Source organism: Ptychodera flava, chromosome 15 (genome assembly GCF_041260155.1).
Source record: "Ptychodera flava strain L36383 chromosome 15, AS_Pfla_20210202, whole genome shotgun sequence".
In the NCBI taxonomy this organism is placed as follows: domain Eukaryota; kingdom Metazoa; phylum Hemichordata; class Enteropneusta; family Ptychoderidae; genus Ptychodera; species Ptychodera flava.
This window is the reverse complement of record NC_091942.1, coordinates 11,115,787-11,140,917: the sequence shown is the minus strand read 5'-3', so window position 1 is coordinate 11,140,917 and position 25,131 is coordinate 11,115,787. Positions and strand designations below refer to the sequence as shown.

The 25,131-nt window shown below is 38.5% G+C and overlaps 2 protein-coding genes and 1 long non-coding RNA gene across 7 annotated transcripts in view; 1 reads left to right on the top strand and 2 right to left on the bottom strand.

Moving 5' to 3' along the window:
• Positions 1-1,402: 1,402 nt before the first annotated feature.
• On the top strand, positions 1,403-20,993 carry LOC139151150 (uncharacterized). Its single transcript, XR_011556350.1, has 3 exons — positions 1,403-1,829; positions 2,386-2,827; positions 20,110-20,993. It is a non-coding gene; the product is annotated as an uncharacterized lncRNA (long non-coding RNA).
• LOC139151146 (coiled-coil domain-containing protein 154-like) overlaps positions 13,505-25,131 on the bottom strand; it is a 65,408-nt gene continuing 53,781 nt past the window's right edge. For 4 of the 5 annotated variants that reach the window (XM_070723707.1, XM_070723709.1, XM_070723706.1 and 1 more), the window contains 4 exons: positions 24,712-24,931; positions 23,908-23,928; positions 23,153-23,239; positions 13,505-17,262 (listed from right to left, as the gene is read on the bottom strand). In XM_070723707.1, the coding sequence (XP_070579808.1) occupies positions 16,714-17,262; positions 23,153-23,239; positions 23,908-23,928; positions 24,712-24,931 (877 nt within the window). In that variant the 3' untranslated portion in view covers positions 13,505-16,713. Of the gene's footprint in view, positions 17,263-21,211; positions 21,629-23,152; positions 23,240-23,907; positions 23,929-24,711; positions 24,932-25,131 lie in introns of those variants that run through there. The other variant, XM_070723710.1, reaches the window with a different exon arrangement.
• Positions 18,558-20,116, bottom strand: LOC139151147 (serine-aspartate repeat-containing protein F-like). Its single transcript, XM_070723711.1, has one exon. It carries the CDS (start codon positions 20,034-20,036, stop codon positions 18,570-18,572), a length of 1,467 nt encoding a protein of 488 aa, XP_070579812.1. The 5' UTR covers positions 20,037-20,116; the 3' UTR covers positions 18,558-18,569.

Here is a 25,131-nt window from a genome sequence, read left to right as displayed (position 1 = left end):
AGGCTTTTAAAATGATGAATGCCATAGCTGCTCATTTCATTGGTGTATTTTTTCAAATTTGACACATTGTTAGTCACACTGTTGGGAGTAAACAAGTTATGTAGAGGCGAGGACCATCCGTCTAAAACACGAACAAACCCAGTGAACTCATGTGATATGTGGCACCGTAGGGCAATAGGAGGCACCGTGGGGCTATGGCTCGGGTACCGGTCCGACTATCGGAGGATGGCGAGCTCGAGACTCTGGCACGGTGTTGTGCCCTTGAGCAAAGCTCTTTACTCCATATTGCTTCGTTGGCGTAATGGATAGTGGGTATACCTCAACCTGTAAGTGGGCGTATGTTGGATGATGGAGTGAATAAATAGACAAAAACAAACAAACAAACAAATATATAAACATATGATCTGGCCTAATGAAAAAAAACAGGTTGTCTCTTCTCACTTCGATAGTGTTTATAGATGAGCATGGCTACTTTTTACCAGGATATCAATCCTCAAGTTTTGATCCGCCGATTAAATCTAATATCTGGTGACTTTCATGAATGTATAATGCAGGCACTTAATAGGGGCTAGGACAGAAACATACAATTCCCATGTAGCGTTTACCAACACTCATCAAGCTCGTTAGAGATGCTCAAAACATGCGCTTTGCCTATCTGGATAGGCCAGACTGCATTTTGCAATATGACCTGGTATGGATGCAATTGTTTTCCGAACTGTCCTGGTTTTCAGTTACTATTGTACATTTTTAGCTAAAAGTACAATCAGTAAGAGAGCTTCTTACCCGAGATGTCTGCTCGTTCAGAGGTGAAAATATGGACAAAGGCTTGGAATTTGATAGTTAATTCGTTACGGAACACTCGCACGAGAATGCCACGCCATTAAGCAATATATACTTCGTTGAAATTGGGGACGGACACCGCTTATCACCTCAGTCACATTATTATCAAAGTTGCAATATTTCTTTGCAAATTTCACGCCGTACATTCATTTCCCGTCAATTTAATTTTTTAACAGCATACTTCCCCTGTCTCCCAAAGCGATAGGCTATGCATTTGTTTGCCACCCGATGTGATTAGCATTTTCATACAAGTGTAACAGCTGAGTTATGAATCGTTGAAATATTCGGACTGATATTGGCCGAATACTTTTGATTCCTCTCACTTTGTCAAAAGATGCGCAAGATATGACGACTTCCAACACTGTTTTCATATGCATAGAAATGACTTTACGAGGCCACAGCATTACAATATATACAAATGAAGAAGTCGGTAATCTGAAAAGATTCTCAACAGTTTACGGTGATAATAATGTCACGAGAAGTTCGAAAGCTGCTATTTCGATTCAACGTATGCGCATGGATCATTCCCTCCCTCCAGTGTGTTGCAATTCACAGTTGTGTGGAGGGACTGTGATCAAGTCAATCACAACGCATCTATTGTCATGTCCGGTGGCAAATCTGTGATCTGCTCACACCTCGCGGCTGATTTATAACGCAATACCAGAAAATCTAAGTTTCGGGACCTGGAGACCAAACCAGCTGAATGGTCGTGTCCAAGCGAATGGTGGGTTTCATAGGAACTGCACGTACACTCTGGCGTGTAGATGTGAACTTCAACAAAAGAAACGAACCGAATGCTGTCTGTATCGAGTGACCCAAACTGACGTATGAGACAAGTGAAATATTGTATGACTCAATTAAAAACCGTTAGATAAAATTCCTCCCTATAAAAGGATTTGCTTGAGCAGAACTAGTCACAGAGAGGCGTAAACCTGGGTAACACGAGAGACGACTGAAAAAGGTCGATGGTAACGTCACACATATCAGAGGTAAGTGTATGGCCTATGGAAGTTTTTGAACTTTCTAAAATAATCCGACAAATTTCAACTGTTTGAGTTGGTGATGACAGTCACTTGAATCTTTCTTTGTCATTTTATTGTGTTCATGTACTTATTTTTCGTCATTTTTACGGTAACGAAATCACGTTACTTGAGAGCAATTATGTACAGAGCAAAAAGCTCCAAATCTATGAAACCTTTTTTCCATATCTGTAATTTGAATTTCGTATGGCATTCTGGGCGAATATATTCTTAAACATTCTGGATTAGATATCAATATGGACTCTGCTTCAGGATTCTCTTCGATGCAAGACATGGTTCTATTTATCCATAGGAATTCGTAGACTGATAAAGAAAACAGCATAACATTGCGAACAGTGTATTGCAGATATTGCGAACAGTGTATTGTAGACACTGCGAACGGTGTATAGCATAATACTGCAAACAGTGTCTACTATCAACAAGTAATCGCTTTTCTGAAGATGTTGGGCTTAGAACTAGCGAGACTTCAAAAATGTCGAGTTTTGGTTGTCTTTTGTGTTTCCAGTCGTTGCACCCTTTGTCTGAAATCTTTCCCCATCAAGTGCGGATCAACAAACTATTGAAGAGTGAGAAAATGGTGCCAATTTCGAAATCTGTTGCAAGTTTCGTCGGCTGGATAAATCAGTGCATATCGCAAATGATTTTGAAAATCGCCAAGTAGATTTCACCGATAAAAGGTAGATGGGGCATTGAAGATGAAAAATGACGACTCAAAACTGAACATCAATGGATTAATAATTAGAGTGTCTGGATTGAGGAGGATTACTGCATCTCCACGCCTGCTTATCGAACACGGAGCATGGGGGAACTTCAGATATCCTCGTTATCTTGGATATTATGGTCTCTTTCACCAGACTGGAATGCGCTGTTGAAAACACTAACAGCAAAGCTGACAGCCACTCTCAACTCGTGATGGCTCAACATTAGAAAACTGTCAGCAGCTGTCGGTGAGTGCGTCAACTAATGATAATGCGGATTTTGAGCTTTTTGTGATTTTTGGATGATTTATTTCCGTTCTCACTATAGAAAGAGCTGCCTTGCTTTGTTTCGTCTCATACATATTAGTTTCCAATAAACACTGTTTTGACGCTAAAATGACATTTCCATTCGACGAGATTGTGTACATGAATATGGTGAGAGTCTAGCCTATGACCCTGCCGGGCGATATTGGTTCATAAAGATAGGTCGGTCATGAATAGGCAACTCGTACCATGCGTTTTCCTCTCTTTTTCAGCATTCACAACCGCTGTTATCGGTTTTAGTGTGACGTGCGGGGCACAGCTGTCGAACTGACGACACCTTAACAGATCGTGCAAACAAAGTAATTCATCCGCATTTACATTTTTTCTGATTCTTGTCATTTGACAACAAAATGACCTGTAATCTTGGTGGTTAGATTTTCCACAAAATCTGCCCGTAACTGATTCTAAACTTCAGCTGCAGTGAATTCAGTGACGTCTAGCAACACTGAGACAAGTAACTCATTATTCTATGTATAGGGCATGTTAGAACGACCCCTACATGACATTGTGTATACATGCCTTGTATCAAGGCTTATTCGGCACCGTCTGCTATATTCATTGAAAGAAATAATTCCTAATTGAAGGGATATTACCACAGGTCTCCGAGACAGAGATAAAGTAAAGCAACATTTTTAAGTGTGAGATGGAGATTACATGCTTAGTTTTGTTCTTTTTGGGTGGCGTGCAGGAACCTCACAGCAATATATAGTTGTCGCTGCTGCAGAGTGTGAGGATCTTTAACTTGACTGATGTATTATTGACTTGGCTTATGGTCAGGACCATCGCATTTTGAACATTGGCCATCCCATTTGTCCACATATAGAGCTGAAAATATGAGTAATAGGTGCTACAGTACACATTCACGGAGAAACACAAGATATTTAATAAAAAAAAAAACTGTAAGAGGACTGCATGGTGCTAGGGTAAAAGAGTTTAATCCGGCACCATCCTAGGCGACATAGTTATTTAAATTTAGTATGAAAGACAGTCTAAGACAAGCGCTACACAACAAAAACTTCTGTCGAGTCAGATGACGACAGGCTGAATTTTTGGAGGGGAGGAAAGAACAAAAGTTAACAGCCAATTTGATACCGAAGGACAAAATTCATAGTGATCGGGGTTTTAACCAGACGGGGAATATGCTCTGTGAATGTGTTCTGTGAGAGACAGGACCTAATGCATGGTATGTATTATCATTTTGGGGGATGCATGCTTCCAAACGCGATGGCATTTACCATACTATTTCAATAGTCTGGCATTTGCACAGCACATTCACGAAAAAGGTTAATTAATGAGTCTAAACGTCGCTGTATGATTCCATTCGCTATTTTGCGTGATATTTGGCATTTTTAGCGGATGCAATTAGCCGATAAAAAACCTTATAAGATTAGTAAGCGGGTATTAAGGTAGAATGCGCCTCGAGGACAGTTATTCGAATTCTCAAACTTTGCAACAAATTTTGATGTGCACTACATGTAGGGGCTCATTTTGAAGCTCATGGAATGAATAAAGCTTTCATCGACTTATTTTGTGAAAATCCAAAATGTATTTTTCCTTAGAGAGTAAACTCAGGGATGACGGCCATTTTGAATTTCAAGTGTCATTAATATCGGGTGATTTATTTCTTTGCTACCAAATTTTGCATGGTGACCCCTGATTCTTGATTTCGAAATTGAATAGTTTAAAGTTTGGGCAAAAGTTTAAGGTAGAATGCACATCGGGACTCTCCGACCCTCAAACTTTTATAATACTGTTTTGGTCTACTACTTGTTGCATACAGCTCATTTTGAAGCTTATAAAGTAAGTAAATTTTCACCTGCTTATTTTTGTAAAAATTGGAAATTCGATTTTTCAAAAAAGTGTTCACAGGAATGGCAGCCATTTTTTATTTCAAATATTTGGTAATTTGTTTCTTTAGTACCAAATTTTGCACAGTGACCCCTGAATTTTATTTGATTTCGAAAGGAATGATTTAAATTTTCCCTGTGAAAAGTTTAAGCAAAAGTTTAAGTCTTTCAATTCCGATAAACGTACTACTTTGAATATTTTAATTTCGAGGCGTGACGTACCTTAATTCCGTAGTTGTGCAGATCAGTCGCGGATTAAAATTAGATGTGGTAAAAATATCGTCCATAATAATACAAATCAGTGAACCCTATAGTATGCCTGAATATCTCAATGAAGATGAATTTGCAAATTTACATCGCATTTGACGTCATTTGCCAAACTGTTCATGTAATGTATACAAATAAATAGTAGATCAACATTGAATCGACAATTTAAGTGCCACCATATTATCAATTATTCAGAAAATTTCTTTGGGAAACATATTCAAGAATCCGAAATTAACATGAATGGAACTAATTTTGGCTCATTGGATAGTGAAGTATAGTCGGTTTAATCTGCAAATGTATAAGTTCATCTTCTTTTCTTTTTAAGTCGTACACTTTGTAATATTGCAACATTCAGTTATAGGGCACCTACCATTTTTGAGAAATTTGAACAATATGAAGATCCAATTCTCCAATCTTAGCTCCAATCGCGTTAATTGGTAATATTGAAATTGTCCTAAAATGCAGTCATGAACATCAAAAAATCAGCAGACCTATTTAATGATTTTTCAGTTCAATCTAGAGGGCATTTTAACACTGTCTGAATAAGTCTGAATAGAAGTACGAGCACGCAAACAGACAGACAGATAGACCGACCGACGGACAGACATAGATACAGCAATACAACAGAAGTTGCCGAATGTCGACAAGGGGCAAATGAGACTGCTTTGTCGTGACCAGAGCTACCGGAACAGACTTCTCAGTTGAATGAAGTGAGTGGGCAATTTATCAAGTTGAACTTATCATCACAGTACAATCTGGGTAATTTATCATGTTATCACTAGCTCAGGAGACACAGAATTTTACAATCCAAAAGGGAAAAATAAACCAAACAAAATCATGGCATTCTGGCTTCCTAAACTTGAACTTTCTAATTTTCAGTCAACTAGATCCTTTAGAATTACGTAAAATCCTTCGGTCAGGGTTTTGCGAATTATTTAATTTTATCTCAGAGAAATCGGGGAACACAAGAGCTTTGGAAGACAGCTTAACATGATAAGATACGCAAATAACAAGGAGGGTCACAACTTTTGAAATTTGTACAACTTCTAGGAAGAAAAATTTAGCTTGTCATATTTACTTGCGACACTCCCTAAGGTCTTGCAAAACTCCCAATATTGAGTCACTGTTCGTATTAAACCGATATTATTATACGAAATGTTATACAGAGTTTACATTAATTAGGATGAAGAGAAATTTTATAAGAAAGGTTTTATCTCCTAAGCGGTAAAATCCTCATGAAAAAAGGGATAGATACGTTACGAAGTCTCAAAAGGACATCGGTTGACTGCAAAACAAAACTGAGTATTAAATCATATGACTGCTAACATGATTGATGGTAAATGTCCCGTCGCACGGTGGCTTTGCCAAACACAGGAGTGTGTCACCTGTCGTCAAAATCACGCCAACACATACACTGCATAAATACGGAAGAAAATTGCCGGTGTTCAAACGTGTATCAGCAAGAGCTCGAGTTAACTTGGAAACTGTTATAATTGTCAATTTACCATGTTGTTTTATGTTATTTCAAAAACAATATGCATCGGTAGCAAAGACAGCGCCAGATCTTGCACAACGGACTTCACGGTCGCTAACGACAACCACCACTGCGGACATTTATTCCTTACTTGAATGCCTTCAAATGGGGCAAAAATCTTACATTTGTTAAAAATCTGTCACCCCTAATCGGACGAGACTCGCAACTGCGATAAACCCGTGGCGGTGAGTGACGGACATTAGCAGGTGTGTTATCGGCCATAACTTATGGTACCAGGGACAGGCCGAGGTGTAGGCCTATCTCTTTTATCAGCAGTTCCCCTCCCAAGTGATACGCCGTGTGTCGTACCCAGTCCCGGGGCAGCCCAGTTATCATTCGAGCCGCGGTTGTGTATCATCCGACAATACCTCCTTCTCGACCGTTGCGTGGAAGGCCTCGTAAATTAGCTAATTAGGGACAGATTGATCTAACCTTGCGCCATTTCAGATGACAAGTAGCTAAAAAAATGTGTGTTCTTCTGTCAAAATCTAAGCTCCGCGTGGATAGAAAACCAGACATAGGTTTCAAAAGTTGAAGTAAAAATGCTAACGAAAAAGTTTTCAATCAGATACCAGCACAGAGGAATCTATGCGATGTTACCCCGTACTTCCACATGGCAAAGTGACAAAGCTCATCTCCGCTAACTGTATGTTTATTCGCGTAGATCATCCTGTCACACCACATTTGTAGATGCTGACGATATCATTCTAAAAAGCTGAATATATATTGACTTAAGTCTGTGTCAATCTTGGCAACAGACAAAAGTCGAAAAACCATGTTCCTATGTCAATCGCCCGATCGGGCTGGTCATGTGTGAAAAGCACAGATGTTTAGCGGCGGGGTTCTCCTCTTAACGCTGTTACACGCCGCGTGGTCTTTACAGTAGATCTGATGCACTGGTACTCAGATAAGTAACCGAAAATTTGTCATTTTCTACGTCCTTGCCAACAAGACAATCCATTCCGCCAGCTTGCATAGTACAGGACAGGAATTTTAATGTATTTGAAAGATTTGAAGCAGTACTGCAGTCTGTATCAAAAAACCCGCTCACGATACTGCATGGTGTACAGCATCGCGCATGAGCACGCCGCGGACAGAAATTTGGCCAACGTGTGTTTTCTTTACGCCCGTATTAGTGTCTGATATTTGCGATGGATTATTAAGTGATATCATTTTTTGGTATGTATTCATAACATTGGTCATCAAAATCAATGTGATAAAGTTTCACGATTCCTGTATGCGTGTGAAAAGTCATGTGATGCAAAAATTGTGAACAAAGGTTTTGTATATTAATGAGAGAAATGTGACGTCATCGAATCGATCTACTTGTAAAGTTCTTGGGCAGAAGTGGGAGAAGTTCCGGGTTCCTGAATTTAAATTACATGAAAAATTGTACCAAACGTATTAAATGGTAGGCAAGACAGAAACAAAAACACGAAACAGCCATATACGCCGACATCGTTAGAGTCGTTATAAATCGCTGCATTTTTCAGAGGAGAGAGTCTCTACAGAGATGCATGGTTGTGACTTCAACGTATTGCAAACAAGCTTTTTTGTGATATCATCACCAAAAAATGTTTGTGTATGATGTCGTGCATTTAGCACACCTATAGCATAGCGAGACTACACCTGTAGAATATATTTCCTTGCAAAAAAAACCCGCACGAGATATGTCAGACACCAGTTGCTAAAATATTGGCCTGACACAAGGGCGCGCATTTTGCTTCCACACGACACCTTTCCTTGCAGCCACGCAGCGTTGCGATTTGCAAGATTACATCCACAGCCGCTGAAGAAACATCTCCAGGGCTGTTAACTGTAATAAAAGCTCGCGTAATTAAAATTTGAATTTCAATTAAAATGTTTGTCTTTAAATTCAGACCTTCACTGAGCCTCACCAACGGTATTTGTCGGATATACAAATTTTGGTATGGCGTCTGGAATGGCGTCGACTGGGTTGTACACGTCTGCATTCGTACAGTTTCTCGTCAGGTTCAGGGTTCGCTCAAACACAAACTCGCACATACATAAATCATACTATAACATGTTTTCGTGAAATCAATGGTCGTGTGGGATTATGGAGCAAACATTGCGAGTATAGAGGTTATATAGTGTACACAAACGTCGCAAGCGCAACACCTACCTGGAATGCAACAGGACAAGATAAAATTTCTGATTGTACGGTGTCGTCTGCGCTGTTTCAAGTTTGCGCCAATAATCGATCAGAAATCCGTCAGGAAGCGCTCATTCTGAAAGGTGTTTGGGCGTTTGCAACCGATCGGAAATTGAATTATTAAAATTTTAGTTTCAAGCATTTGAAATTACTTTTCATTCCCCAGCTTAAATTTTGCCGTTTGGCAAGTAAAAAACAGGAACTATTTTGTGATCGAACGATACATTTCGCGACAGATCACGGCGCTGGGCCGGGAATGTCATTCGTCTGCAAAGCGCGTTCTGATCTACCATGTTAGACCTTGTCACAATCTGCTAGGTAAGCTGAATAAATGAACTAATAATATAGTATACTTTATCATGAAGAGATTCTCTTAGCTAGGTTTTTTGTCGCTTCAAAAACAACTACAAATGAAGTTTTCCTCTGTAGGGAAAGGTGAAGCCTAACAAATTTAAAATTAATTTAATTTTAATCTCAGAATAGTTAAATGATCGTATTTCGTTTTTCTTGAACAGCCAGTATATCTCAGAGAGAGAGAGAGAGAGAGAGAGAGAGAGAGAGAGAGAGAGAGAGAGAGAGAGAGAGAGAGAGAGAGAGAGAGAGAGAGAGAGAGATAGAGAGAGAGAGAGAGAGAGAGAGAGAGAGAGCTCTAATCGAGTATTCTATCTATCAGAAAACTGTACACTGTACGGACGGTTTTATGAGCGTCAGGTATACCGGGGAAATAATTAACATCGCAAAATAGAGCCTTGACCTTTTCCGAAAAAAATGGCCTGGGTAACAGAAATATTAGATTTTAAGTTGATGAAGAGCAAATCCCTCTTAAAAGCTCATTTCAAATTATATATTACAGCATAATTGTTGATAGACAGGATTTCTTGTAGGGTCTACTCGAGATATCACCACCGCAATTGTCTCGAAACGTTGTCGCCTTAATCGGCATAGTTTCTCCTCTTGGAGAAAGGATGGTGTCCGCGTGACGTTGGCATTGAGCTGCCTGAAAATCTTGGCAACGGAAGGGCGCAGACAACACACTCGAGCATGTATCATGTATGTGTATTGCGCTTCTGAACAAACGCAATGTGTTGAGGTTCGGCTATTCGTGATTCGCTGATCGCGAGTGTAGGTTTCTTACCCAATACAACAGCAATGCGTGCAATATTTCGCTGGTGCGGACAAGAATCCGCTGATTGTGATCGTATCTTTTACTATATAATACTGATGGTTTCATTTAGAACATCGGTGGAATCAAAGTGCCATTTTCACGATTCCTCCGAAATATCCACACATTAATGATGACACTCTGACGTCATTGCAGCCTCATCTTGAATGACATCAAAGTGACCTTTACAGACTAAGTATTTGTTAATATTGTCATTTGTTAATATCTAAGCCTAATTCTCAGTATAGAAGTCGGACAAGAGTAGTTGTTTTCAAACAGCTATTTTTCCAGCTATCTAATTTTCTTGTAAATAATGTAGGCTTCATTTTATATTGAAGGAAATTGTCATATACCATGCCGAGTTTACAGTACTGTTGTGCATACATACATGAGAGTCTCCAATTTTTTTTCGTGGGCTGGAACGAGGCCTTCTAGGCGCCAACCTCAAGCATCTCTAATATGATTTTAATGGCCGAGTTGTGAACTTTTCATTCTAAATTTAAAATTGCTACGTGCGGATGGGCCTGTTCTCCGACGAACTTTGACCATGGGCAACCCAGTGCACTGGTCAGGTCATTAAACTGGCCAATGGGCGGGCAGGTTTTTGTGACAAATCCAAATTCAAATCTTGGTACATGCATGTGTGTCGGTATGTATTTCCATACTCAATATTACGAGTACTTTTGTGCCTCCTCCCAAAATTACCAATAATTCCCTGTGATTTGCATAATCGTAGCAATGACATATACAGCAAACGACCACTTTTTTTAAAATTCAATCATATATAACAAAACTTTGTTTTAGATATATATTGCGTTACAAGATTCAGCAAAACACCGTTCAATTACCATAAAAAGTGACTATCTGCAAAGGTACAAAGGCCACACTTTCCGGAAGTAAGTTGCGATCAACTGAATTTGTCCTTCTCTAAAAAAGTTTAGGCATGTTATTTCTCTGGTCATATCTTTTGCGAAAAATATTTTGTTTCACGAACAAGGTGCGACTAGTCTCCGCTCTTTCCTCTCCAGTATTCTGACTGGCTGGGGACACTCTCACTTGCGAATAATTTTCCACTAAAAAACAAGACTAATGGTGTGCGTAATGGTGTACCATTTCAAAATTTGTAACTATCGAGCAGATTTGTTTACACATGGAGGATGCCGGTATGCCAGACTTCAATAAATCAGAATGGATCATGGGTATCTAAAGTACGGTGTGACATATCGATATAGGCAATTAACCAGAATTCTAATTAAATGTGAATTTGAAAGAACCTTTATATTTGCCAAATATACTGACTAAGTATATTAAATCGCAGGATGAGTAGTCTCCTGTGATTCAAAAACTACCAGAAAGGGTATATTTTGGCAATTCGGGTCATTACAATCGCCAGCATTTCATTTGCCGTAATTTTTTTTAGTCAGAACACCTGTTGGGTGCAGAACATATTCTGACATGCAGATTAACAAAAGAGCCAAAAACATAAAGTTTGCGAAGTAGTGCACGAGTTGAGTCCTAAGTCTCATACACACCGAACAATACGTATTACATGTATGGCAGTGTCATGTCATCTGACCGTTGCATATGATGATCCGGTTCAGCGAATGACCTTTTGGACAGACTGTTCATACTCCTCGATTAAGTTGTATGAAAGCGTTCACATTTTGATAGTATCTCAGTGACACCCCACTCTCTGTGGTGAACACTCCAGTAGTGTCTAAAAGTGGTTGAAAAACGTGAATTTTGAGTACCACGCATGGAATAACCCCACACATACACCCAATTGATAACATGTAAAGCTAAAATTATAAAAACCTCATGGAAATTATTTCTAATGCGTTTAAAGCAGAGGAATTTGGAGATTTTATACTAATGTGCACCATTGGAGTGCAATGCTTGTGCATATCTGTTCTCACAAAAGATGCATGAATGTGTTCATATTCGCTGAACTTTCCCTGGGATAACACTTGAGTGCCCCTTCACAGGAAACAGGTGGTGGCTACCTCCCGATAAGCAACACTTTCAGTCCCTTTGTTCGCAGATTTGCTGATTAGATATCGTTAGTCAAATGTCATACAAGTGACACTGATTTGACATCTTTGAAGCATAGAGATTGGCACAATAGCACGAAAGGATCAACTGAAATGAAAATTTTGTGTTTTAGCAGCAGTGTAGTTCGTGTGAAGTGAAAATTTATTGAGTCTATGTTAAGGTAGTATGCGCCTCGAAAGTGAAAGACTCAATAAACTTTCGCCAAAACTTTCCTCAATGAAACTTTCAACCGTTCTCTTTCAAAATCGAGAATAGGAATCAGGAGTCACCTTTCAAAGTTTGGTCTTGAGTAAACAAATTACATAACAGTTACCGATATTAAATTCAAAATGGCCGCCATCCCTGTGTTAACGCTAATGAGGAAAAATAAATTTTGCGATTTTCGAATAACAAAGAAAGTGAATTTATCTCTCATACCAAGAACTTTAAAGTGAGCACCTACAAGTGGTAGATCAGAAAAGAATCGTAAATATATGAGAGTTCGAATATCGGTCCCCCAGCGAGGCTCATTCTACCTTAAGGTGGAAAACGCCTCCCACTTGAAAGACAAGCTTTTGCTCACACGTTAACCCATTCATGTGCAAAATTTGACAGTCCGAATATCTATCCCCTAGACGCATTTCATTTTAAGTTAAACCTGTGAGGCCACAATCTACCTGGCGTGCAGGCGGACGTGCAGGGTAGGGCACAGAAATACTTGAAACAAAGTCATGACTCCTACAAGCCTACAAGACATATTGCAAATGGCATGTTTCTATTATGCATGTTTATATTGCTTCTAAACCTCATAATTGCTCCAGGAGCGTCCTCTCATCTTGTCCAGCCAAGACAAATCAAATATGGGAGAGGAGGCTGAGCTTCACCACTTATCTTCAAAGGGGTATCTATATATTTCATTTAAACGTTCTCTATGAAAAATTTGGAGGAGCTGTGCATGTATGACCAAGTTAGGAAGGTAGACAAAGCCATATCCTTTTTTTCAGTCACTGGCTACCGTACGAACCACAGTGTTGATTAATATGTACAACAAAATGTGTCATGTTATGTGGATCTTCAACACAATTTTCACGCTATACCCAGTTTTGAACACACACAAAATACTCTGCGTCAACAAGTATTGAAAACATACCATACTACAGTGTACATTGGTTTACAGTTCCATTTCGGGCAAGGCCTCAAGCTTGTCACACCACATTATGATACTATGCAAATATTGCTGGTCAGAGGTCATAGGAACTGTTGATTGATTCAGCAGGGTGGACAAGGACCATGGACCAAAGCTCTCTCCCACAGAAGTTTATTTCAGTCGTGGCCAGGTTCCTCATCAAATTTGTGAGTCTGAACAAGACAAACTTATTTCTGATAGGTTTGTGAATTTGTCATGATGTATGACATCTTGTATTCATATGCATTACGCACAAGAAAGTTGAAGCTAAGCAAGTTCAAATTCAGTGACAAAATCTACATGTAGCTCCAAATTTTTCAGCAAAAGCAGAACATACCTTTCGATGAGAGCAACCCACTTTACACATCATGGCACTCAAAACAAAACAAAACAAAGACAAGCTTCTTTTCTTAAATCAATATATTCCTTTTGAATAAAACATCTCTGAACAAAAAGATCATTTCAAATATGAAAAACTATACAGAGTAAGGAACCATTACAACCATGACACAGTGCTCAAAGGTACATCGCCTTCAATTGATATATATACTATTTACATTATAAGAGTGTGCTATTAACAAGCTGTGGCAAAGATATATACATGTGATAGATGAAATCATGACCAAATAAACGCACATGACAGTAAAAACAAATACCATGCAACATAAATATATGAAACTTTAATTGATATGACAGATCATGTTTTTCAATACTTGTTCTGAGGAAAGAATTGACACTGTTATATCAAGTGCTTTTATCTGATTTTCGCACTCTGAAACATAATTACCTGATTTTTCATACCAGCAATTGATCGCGTTTAGGGAAGTATGCGCCTCTATACTGACAGACCTAAACTTTTGCTCAAATTTTCCTCAAGGAAACTTTAAAGTATTCTTTTTAAATATTGAGACCAAAAATCTAGAGTCACCGTACAAATTTTGGCAAGAGGGAAACAAATTACTAAACATTTTCCAAAACTTGAAATTCAAAATGGCTGCCATCGCTGTGCACTTAACTCTATGGGGAAAAATTGAATTTTTGATTTTCAAAAAAACAAAATGGTGAAAACTTTACTTACTCCAAAAGCTTCAAAATGAGTGCACAGTACACTAGTGGACGAGAAAAGTATTGTCAAAACTCAAGTCTGAATATTGGCCACCAGCAAAAGAGAAATGGGACTAACTTGACCTCTTGCTAGTGGAAACTGTTACTGGTACTGCCAATTAATGAGAGCTATATATATACATGTAGATTGTGTAATGGGGAGGTGAGGGTAGACATGGTGTAGAGAGGTATTGTGTTGACATAGTTGAATAAACAAGACTGTAAGTTAGAGTGCTGGTAAAAATTATTGTTTTATTGGTAAGGTTTCTATGCAAAGCTGCAAAGCTGGCTGTACGTGGGCACTCCAGCATGTTGCTGCACTGCAAGACTTTGGTTGCCACATGTCACAGTTGACGGACAAGTATCACTGCGGTCAAGAATTTACAGGGTGATAGCCTTATAAGAGTGATGACTGATCTTCTGCATCAACTCCCCTCCCTCCAGAAAAATGGTTGCGTCAACAACTAACTTGTGATCATAATTATGCCCTTAGACAGGAGCCCTCGGGGTCAATAAAGCACAAGTATTGTTGGTCACATCTATCAGTGGTTATCGCTGGGTCCTTGGTATCCAAACAAACCGCGCTATCCCACGCTTTTTTCTGCACGTAGGTTGACTAGAGACAGAGTGCACGTATTAAATGGCTATCGCGGAGGATCTCTGAAAATATTCGACAGTTGCACTGGTACTTTGGGAAAGGGCGGCAGATCTGACCATATATTAAAATCATTGGCAAGGTATCAAATATGCATACCACATGACTAATACCGGGAAGGTACATAATTACAGCTCTTTTCACAGGTATGAACAATAGCATCGATATCTGAGATAACCTGTTACACCTTGAGTTTTTTTTTAATGCCACACATTAGCAGATATGCTGTAGAGTCTTAGAAGAAATATGTAGAAAGGTCACAGTACCACATTAGTAATGCTCAGATATAGACAGAAATGTAACAGCCATTTTTCAGCAGGTTGCAAGTGTTCCATAGCCAATGTCAGGCTTCATTTCTATTACTCAAATGAACTTTGACCCTTCAAGAATCACACCACTCTGTGGTTTGGCAGCAACGCTTATTGGATCGAAGAGAAAATTTCAACCTCTGAGCAAAAATATTTTTCATTGCTGTCAGGATTAATAAAATTTGTTCCTCAGCTCCGCAATGTGAAGTTGAAGACTGGTGTCTTTTTGCTGATGAAGTGATAGGAAATTTGGAGATGGTTACATAGACTGGACTCAGGTACAATCTGTCTTGCAGTCAAACAAGTTAAGATTTATGTACATTAAAGAAGATTTTTTGGTCTATTATGTAAAAAAGAGGAAAGAGTGACCATAACAAAGACAAAAAACCCCACAGATCGTCTTCTCAACAGTGTTGCATATACCTAGCAACAGAAATCAGCCCACTTGATGTTGAACAGACACTGCAAGCAACAAAGTTTATAACACAGTCATTACAAAATTCTGATTTTCACACGGCTAGGTGTACTTGTACGGTCTCTTGCGTTTGATTTATGAAAAAAAAAAATCCACGTTAGTATATTGTCGCCAAGGAGAATTTTTGATTTACTTCAAACCCTTCAAGACTGGGACTTTGATTGACGTTGTCCCTGGCAATAAACGAAAAATTTATTTGAATATTTTCAAAACAGTGTAAACAGCTAAACAGGTCAATGATGCCGTGACGCCACAGTATGAACTTCCCGAGTGGTTGCCCGTAACAGCCCCTTCCTCTCTCAATACGCATGTAAACTACGCCACTTAATACATTGGCTCCACACAAAAAAACAGGATGCAAACAAGCTATAAATTAAAAAAATAAAGTTGAAAATAAACGTTATCAGCAAATTTAAAACCAAATTATCACGCCTTCACTATGTCTCTATCAGATAAGACAAGTCTCTGTACTGGCAACTGTACAAGTAAACAACAATTTCTGACAGGTCAATAAAGTAATCTGTCCACACAAAATGACATAACTTCTCTGAATTGTGGCCTTCTGGTTCCTACTTCTGGTAACTACTCTGGTACAACAAGAACAGGAACTTGCTGATCACTTTTGTTTGAACTTTGTTGAGTGACTAAAATACATTTTCCAGGAATGAACGCCAGTCTGTTTATAATGAAATGTGCATTTGTTTGTTTGTTTGCCCAGCTTATTTACATCAACGGACAGACAGAATATTCCATAATTTTTAACTGCAATAGAGTATCGTCAGTGATTGTACAACTGGTGTATTTGAAACAGAATTGCATGCACCCTGGTATGTGGCCAAATAAATTCACAAAAGGGAAATAAATTGTCCTGATAAAATTGTGAGTATTTATCATGGTGCAAGTCAGCACAAGCAAGCTGAAATGTAGTTTTCTCCAGCCAGTTTCAGAAATGGGGCCTGTCTGGGGTACATTTTTATAATATGTTCCAAACTCCTGACATTTCACTCTGAAATCAAATCCTATACATATGTTCACAAATTTTCCATTACTGACTGGCTTCCTTCCCTCCTCAGGATGCATTTTCTCCGCTGCCTCCTTCCCCAGCGTCCCCACCTTCAGGTTTATCGGCAGCAGGTTCCTCATCCTGTTCTGGTTTAGCATCGGAAGCCTCGCCTTCCGTTGGTTTATCGTTTGAAGCCTGCTCCTCTGGTTTGTCACCTGAATTGGCCTCCGCTGGTCCTTGGTCATCTGCTGGTGGTTTGTCTTCTGCCGGTGGTTTGTCTTCCGCTGGTGGTTTGTCTTCCGCTGGTGGTTGGTCTTCTCCCGCGTCTGATTCCTGAGCCTTGTCTTCATCCCTTGATTTCCTGGAAGTACGGCTGGGCCTCCTGGATCTCGGCGTCTCCCGCTTGGAGCGAGGGGTCTGACGTTTTGGCTTTGGGGTGTCACCGCTCTGGGATGCTGGCTTGGGAGTGTCATCACCAGGCACACTCCCTCCTGCTGCACTAGTTCCTGGAGGGGTTGGGCCTTTCGGCGGGGGAGGTTTCCCTTGTTCCAGATGATCAACCCTCACTTTGAGACCTTCATACGATGTTTTCATTTCTGCCAAGTTTTTACGAGTCTGAGGTAAGAAAAATTTGAGACATGTCAGCACAAAGAAATGATGTTTCATGTATCCATAATAAATGACTGAATATTTGAATAGACCCAACACACACTAATACATGTATATACTATCCCATAAACTCTTGAATATTTAATTTTAATAGAAGAGTTTACCCCAATTGCACAATTATAACATTATAAACAAAATCACAACAATAAAACAGTGACTGACACACATAAGTTATGAGAAAAAGGAAATTAACACTACAAACGTGAATATTCCATGCATTATGACCAGACCAAACACTGTACAGTATTCAACACATTACAACACCACAGACGGTAAAACACAGTGTTAACAATTCATGCAACGTGCACCATGATTCCACCACCTGGGAAGCAAACCATCCCCTGTAAAAAAAAACTGATGTCTTGTTAATGATGAAAAAGCCAGGTGCACTTGTTTGAAACATGCAAATGAGTGAGTGTTTGCTCATGCAGTTCATGCAGATAGTTCAGTCTCAGACCATTCCCAATATGTGGCAATATTACAAGCACTTTCATTTCATGGCTGAAAGCACAATTTGATGTCAGAACATTCTACTAATGTGGCATAGAATCAAGCCAACTTGATTTCAAGTGCTTGTGAATCAGTCATTCTGGGAATGGTGGAGACTGACCTTTCACCCTGGGTGAGAAAATACAAATTGTTCTGAAACACCAGTGATTTAACTAACTATCCAACTATTATCTTATCACACATAATATACACTTAGGTTATTGGGTTTTCAGAGGTCGCATGTATTTAAAGCAGAAATCTTACTGTTTCCATAGTAACAGCTATTTCCATGGTGTCTGGTCTTCTTGTGAGTTGTTATCCAATATTTTTGAGTTGAAAAGAAGGTACTATCATTTGCCAGAGTTGCCTTAGTCTTTGCTGTGTGCAAATCCTGAGTGCTATGTCAGCCTATAAGTCCACTTGTATTTTCAAGAGTTCAAAAGATGTCACTCCTGTTGGGACTTATGTGTCGTAACAATTTTGGAATTTTCCTTTCATTTGACCGGGTCCCTCAGTATAAGCCTTTGGCTTTCTTGATTACATTATGGAAGTTATCTGTTTGTGTCTATATCACTGAGAATGCTAAAAATAAGTACTGAAGATGCCTTAAGATTTGCATATTTCGTATAATGATGACAATAATTTACTAACTAGAGTATTTGAAAACATGTAGGACTTCCAAATAATGAGAAATTCTCAATGAAAAAACTTGAGTTTACAAAACCCGAATATTCCTGATAACACTTTTCATATCTACTTCCAGATTATTTTTGCGAACCCCTTTTGCTCCTCTTCTTTTTAGCATCATCATCTTTAGACTTCTTATCGCTCATCTCATTCTTACCATCCCCGTCTTTGGATATCTTCTCACCCGTCTTCTTTCTTTCACCACTATCTTTTGACTTCTGGTCTGTCTTTGTTTTAGCCTTGTCATCTTCAGATTCCTTATCACTTGCCTTGTTTTTAGCATCATCATCTTTAGGACGCTGCTCGTCGGTCTTCTTTTTTGCATCATTCTCTTCAGACTTCTTGTCGCCTGCCTCCTTTTTAGCATCATCATCTTTGGAATTCTTCTTGTCTGTCTTCTGTTTTGCACTGCCATCTTTGGATTTCCGCCTGCTTGTCTTGTTCTTGGCATCATCGTCTTTAGGCTTGGCCTCACTAGTCTTATTTTTAGAGTCATCTTCTGTAGAAGTTTTCTCACTCTTATCTTTGGCATCTCCTTCTTTAGACTTATCCTCGCTCTTTTTATTTTTACTATCACCTTTTGCAGAATCCTTCTTACTGGTTTTATCCTTCTTCGTATCATCATCTGCGGAAGTTTCTTTCTTTGGCTTTGCATCATCGTCCTTACTCTTATCTTTATCATTTTTTTTGTCTTCTTCTTTATCATCATCATCATCATCATCACCATCATCGTCATCATCATCTTCGTCATCATCATCATCATCATCATCATCATCATCATCATCGTCATCATCATCATCATCATCATCATCATCTTCTTCATCATCATCATCATCATCATCATCATCATCATCATCGTCATCGTCATCATCATCATCATCATCATCATCATCATCATCTTCTTCATCATCATCATCATCATCCTCGTCCTCATCATCTTCATCACCATCATCACTTTTACCACCACTATCATCATCTTTTTTATCCGTTTCACCATCATCAGTTTGTTTGTCATCATCACCATCATCATCATCATGATCATTGTCATCACTTTTACTATCACCATCATCACCTTTTTTATTGTCGTCTTCATCATCACCTTTTTTGTCACCATCATCACTTTTACCATCCTTATCATCATCTTTTTCGTCACCATCATCACTTTTACCATCCTTATCATCATCTTTTTCGTCACCATCATCACTTTTACCATCCTTATCATCATCTTTTTTGTCATCATTATCACTATCACGTTTTTTATCATCCACATCATTTACTTTTTTGTCACCATCATCATCACCATCATCATCACCATCATTGCCTTTCTTATCATTTTTGTCACCATCCTCATCACCTCCATCACCTTTGCCATCATCATCGCGATTAACACCATTAACATCTTCCTTGTCGTCTGCTGCATCTTCAAACATTTTTTCTAATGTCCTGATCCGTTCACCCATGATCTCCAAGTCTAATTTTAGTGCGTCAGTCAACTGTATACAAACAAACATATAAATGTTCATCCCTTCAATACAGATGCACATATAACAAAACGACAACGTTCACCAAGGTGCAAGCAAGAATCTCTGATGATGACGAAGATTTTTGTTCTTTCAGGTCATGGACGAATGAAAAACTAATGGGATGATATGACACCTCCTCCCTTATGCAACACTTGTCAGACATCTCCGTTGTTATGTCCTAATGTGACAACGATAGACGGTGCAGATATACCTGACAGAAAGCAGCAGTCTGGTCTCGATTTCAGTGGTAGTGCATTGGCAGATAGGCAGTGGAATATTTATCTCAGGACAAAAGAGTACAACACAAGCACGACAAAATGTGAATCACTCACAAACAGTAAAATGCATGCTTGCTGTGTTTCTGCAGAGTTGCCATTCCAGATCATGCCTATGTCCATTCTGATGGTACTTTGTGCTTGAGAGATGAAACTGTGTTTTGGTGGAAGCTTGGTGGCATGCCCACCTTCTTGTACAAGAGTTCTTTCTGAGATATACAGTTACACCACATATCTGGCCTTGAATCACGAACATGTCACGTGTGCCGCAGCTTGAATTTTGTAGTGAGAGACAGTCAGAGTACAACATTGAGAACAGTGATGGACAGACGCGATGCAGCAGCCGATGGAACCTGTTACTGATACAGTGAGTTTCAAGAGTGCTTCTGAGCAATTTCCTTCACTACCATACAGTGTACTTAGAAACTTGTGGACTTGTGGAGAAAAAACTTCTACAGCAGACGAATACTCTTGCAGTGAAACCTGACTTATCTTGCATATTTTAACAGCATACATATTGGACAGTGACAGAGTTGCAGTTTTCTGGAGCTCGTTACAGAAGGCATGCACAAAAGTGTTCTTACTTGTAAAAGTTCAGAGTTCAAAGTTCAAAGTTCTCCACACATGCTCAGTATAAAGTGTGAATTCAGTTTGACAGACTTGTCCTATGATACAATCTATGCTTACATGCTATGCAAGTCAGTGTCATGTTTAAATAAAATCACACTACTAAAATCTGAGAAATAAAACACATTTAAAAGAAAGTCAACTTTCACATACAGTGTAAATGGTCTTGGACGGAACACAGTATGCAAGTTTTTTCCCCCATAACATTAAACTGCGGATTTAGGCTGTAAATTTACTCACTGTAAAGACAATCTTTTTTCAGAAAGAGAATACATCAAGAGCCATACTATATCATAAAATATCAAAGAATGATTCCTATTTTATCCCAAAATATGAAAATATTTGTACACTAATATGGAGTAAGTGTTGTTTGTTGCAATTGTAAAATTATTCATTTCTCAATGGAAGCAATAAATGTACGCTCAAGGCCCTTGGATGGATGTCTCAGATAATTAATATTGCAGTATTTTATGGCTATTCAAGAATTTTTGGAATGTACACGTAATGCTCCTGGTGTTTTTTTTATTTGTCATCTTTATCAGCCTTATCATCTTTCTCATCAGATTTTTGCTTGTCCTTGTCATCATCTTTCTTATCATTCCCCTCCTCCTCATCATCCTTTTTGTCTCCCGATTTGCCCCCCGACAAGGCATCAAATTTCTCCTGTATCTCCTCAAACAGTGTCTGCAGGTCTTCGATCTCTTCCTTGCGCTGCTCAGTGGAGGAAAGAAACAACATACACATTGACATTGTCAGAAGAGAGCAAGTTGAGGAAAAAGAAAGACAGCGAGAGTGTGGAAAGCTGGCATTTCAAGTACATACAAACTTAGTTTATAGTAACAATGAAACAAGGGTGTTACATAAGCATACAATGTTATGGCAAACGAACGAAAACAGTTGAAACATGCAAGATTATTTCAAATGAATAATCACACAATATTTTCAAGTAAATAAACAAGAGCAGACTTCCAAACCATTACGAGCAAGACCGTGACCATGAACCTAAACAAGAAATGTTACCAATATGTCCTTTACAATGAAAAAAAAATCATTATCAAAGAAAGCAGATCATTAAAAAAAAATTAAATCAATTGTAACTCATGCAGGCGAACAGTGAAATTCATGCATGTTGAAAACTGAAATCAACAAGTATGCATTACATTTGTTGTTACATATGGTTAAAGGATTGGTTTGGTGATAGTGCACACACACATGCAAGGGAGCATTGCAAGGTATTTACTGGGATATTTTAATGTACTTACACATGGACCTTAAAATTAGAGTTTCAGGGGTATGGTATTAGGTTTTTTATGTACATACAACTGTATGCAGTGTTAAGATTTCTCATTACAGCAAAACACTAATCAGAAGTAAAAGTCATTAATAAGCACCCTGATGGAACTATCAGAACAAACATGAACAATTCCTTTACAACCTTAAATACATGTACATGCTGTATGCAGACAGACAGCCACACATACATACTCACACATGCCCCCTACACACACCATTTTATATCATACATGTGTACATAACTTGATCAAGTGAACTTGCGTACACATACATATAGCACAGCCAACATAACCATCATAAAGTATCATTAGCTGGGTATAACTCACAATCGCTATGGACAGAGTCGTGTCTCAAGTATAAGCATTCTGTATAATGCACCAGTTTCACAAATTTCTTTCATATTCATGGCTTGGATGCGCCATGGATTTATAATATTGACTTGAAACATATTTCAATACTGACAAGCTGGTGACAATTTATTTGAAACATCATGCCTATGGATGTATATCCAGCACATTCGTTTTTATCTTTTCAAATGTATACAATTTTTAAATTTTTTCCCCATAGAAACAATTTGCTGATGGTTAGTACATGAGTCGAATGGTACATTTTTCCCATTGGCAATGTTGATTGACAGGTAGTTCTGACAGTTTTTCAGTCCGCACTAAACTTGACTCTCTCACACTCACATTCAGTTCAATTAAGACAACATTTTTCATCCGAAATGTAACATCTCTCCCACAAGCGAATTAAAACATACCAACTGTCCACAAAGTTTTTTTACAGAAAACCTAAAATCTGCATTTTCCCACATAAAACACATTCTCCATAAGCCCATAGCTTCCACATGCATGCACCACTATGAAGCCACAGCTGTATACTTTTCCACATGCCCACATGACCAAGTCTTTTGAAATGCAGCACATGATCTATGAACTTTACCTGTTTGGTTTCATTCTGTATCTTCATACCAAGATGAGACCTGACTGTCTGTACACTCTCATTTGCAGTCTTAATTTCTTCCTCCATCTGAAAAAATACATCAATACTTTAACTACTCACTTCAATATGAGATCAGAAAGTTTTTAATACCTCTCTTCAGTCAGTATAATTACTATGCCATCCATTCCATTGTTTGTTTCTTTTCCCTGAATCAATATTTCCAAGGTGTCACAAATTTGGTATCTGCATTTTTTTATCATAGTACTTGCCAACTTTTAAATAATGAAATCACTCAGATGAATTACAAATTCTGAAGGCTTGTCATCACTTATTTTTTGATTAAAAATTAGTACTTGACAGAGAAATTTACACAACTTCAAAATAAGTTTATTTAATAATAAAATTAAAAATGCTATCTATCCTATTTAGAACCAAACACTACAATGAACAACCTTGAGTGAAAGTGTATATAAACATGACAAATGTTTGCTAAAAATTGACAAAAATGACCTTGTAATAAAAGGCACACTTCTGATTTTAATACTGTTACAATTTCAATCCCCTTTTCCAGTAGAATCTCGTTTATTTATTACGTCTCTGGAAAAAACCATTTAGCACACTAAGAAAGTTTTGCATGTTGTTAAAAAATGCCTTTTTTGGTTTGTGAAAAAACCTTTCTGGTCTTCAAAGTGCATCATGTCATTTTGACGGAGAGAATTTTCAGTACAAACACAAACACACTTTTGTGTACTTACCTCAGACAATTTCTGGTTGAGCTGTTGATGGGAAACAAAATGAGCTCTAATTAATATTAAATGCATGAAAGAAATACTAGCAGTCCTACGGAAATTAGTGATGTCCAAAGAGTTAACTATAGTATTAGAAAGAAAGTATAATTGGAGTCTGTGCCATGGGACACAGCTCTCTTGTCACTTATGGCAGAGAAACTGAACTGTATCAATCGGATTGTTTGTTTGGATTGTTTCGGATTGTTTGTTTATTGCATTTCAAGGCCTCCGGTCCATCTGCATTGGAGTTACACGTCAAAAAATGTAAATAAATTAAAACTTTCAAATTTACAATACAAAAATAAACCAATCCGTAACTGTATCAATGACAATATGAAGACCAATGTAGGAAATGAAATCTCCACTGTAATACAACTTTTACCACATTTAAATAAAGATAGCAAAGACATCCTCTAACCCCTTGATGTGTTCTTGCCAAATTATCGGAACATACCCTACATATTTTCTATACATGATTTTAGAAATTCAGTGACGGATACTGCTGACCTCTGACTTGACCACATAAACTGCTGACCTCTGACTTGACCACATAAACTGCTGACCTCTGACTTGATCACATAAACTGCCGACCTCAGACTTGACCACATAAACTGCTGACATTGACTTTGACTTGACCACATAAACTGCTGGCATCTGACTTGACCACATAAGCTGCTGCCCTCTGACTTAATCATACTAACATAACAAGGGAAGCCATGGTACATATTACAATCTTGCAACTGTATGAAAAAACCTCCTATTTTCACGTACCTTATTGATTTCCTGGTCCATCAATTCAATCCTCTCCACTGTTTCTTCATCCACTTTACCCTTCTTACCTTGGGCCAGTTTCTCTTTCTGGGAGACCGGTATGACCGGTGCCGCTGACACCCCACCTGCTTTGATTTTCTCTTCAAGTCTGGCGATGTCCTGTTTCAGAGCCTTGTTTTTGGTGTCCAGGTCCTGCCTCACCATTTGAACATCTCGAACTCTGGGGTTGGTGTAAGAAAAGAACATTGGCAGTATTCAGTACTAAGATTTTCTGAAGGAAAGCTATTCTTAAGCATTGAAAATATAAATTCATTTTTGATTACACTAACAATACGGGGACAGAGCATGTTTACATCAACCAAACAGGCCAATGTGTTTTTCTATAAAAAATGCAGATGACATGAACATGATGAGCTTATT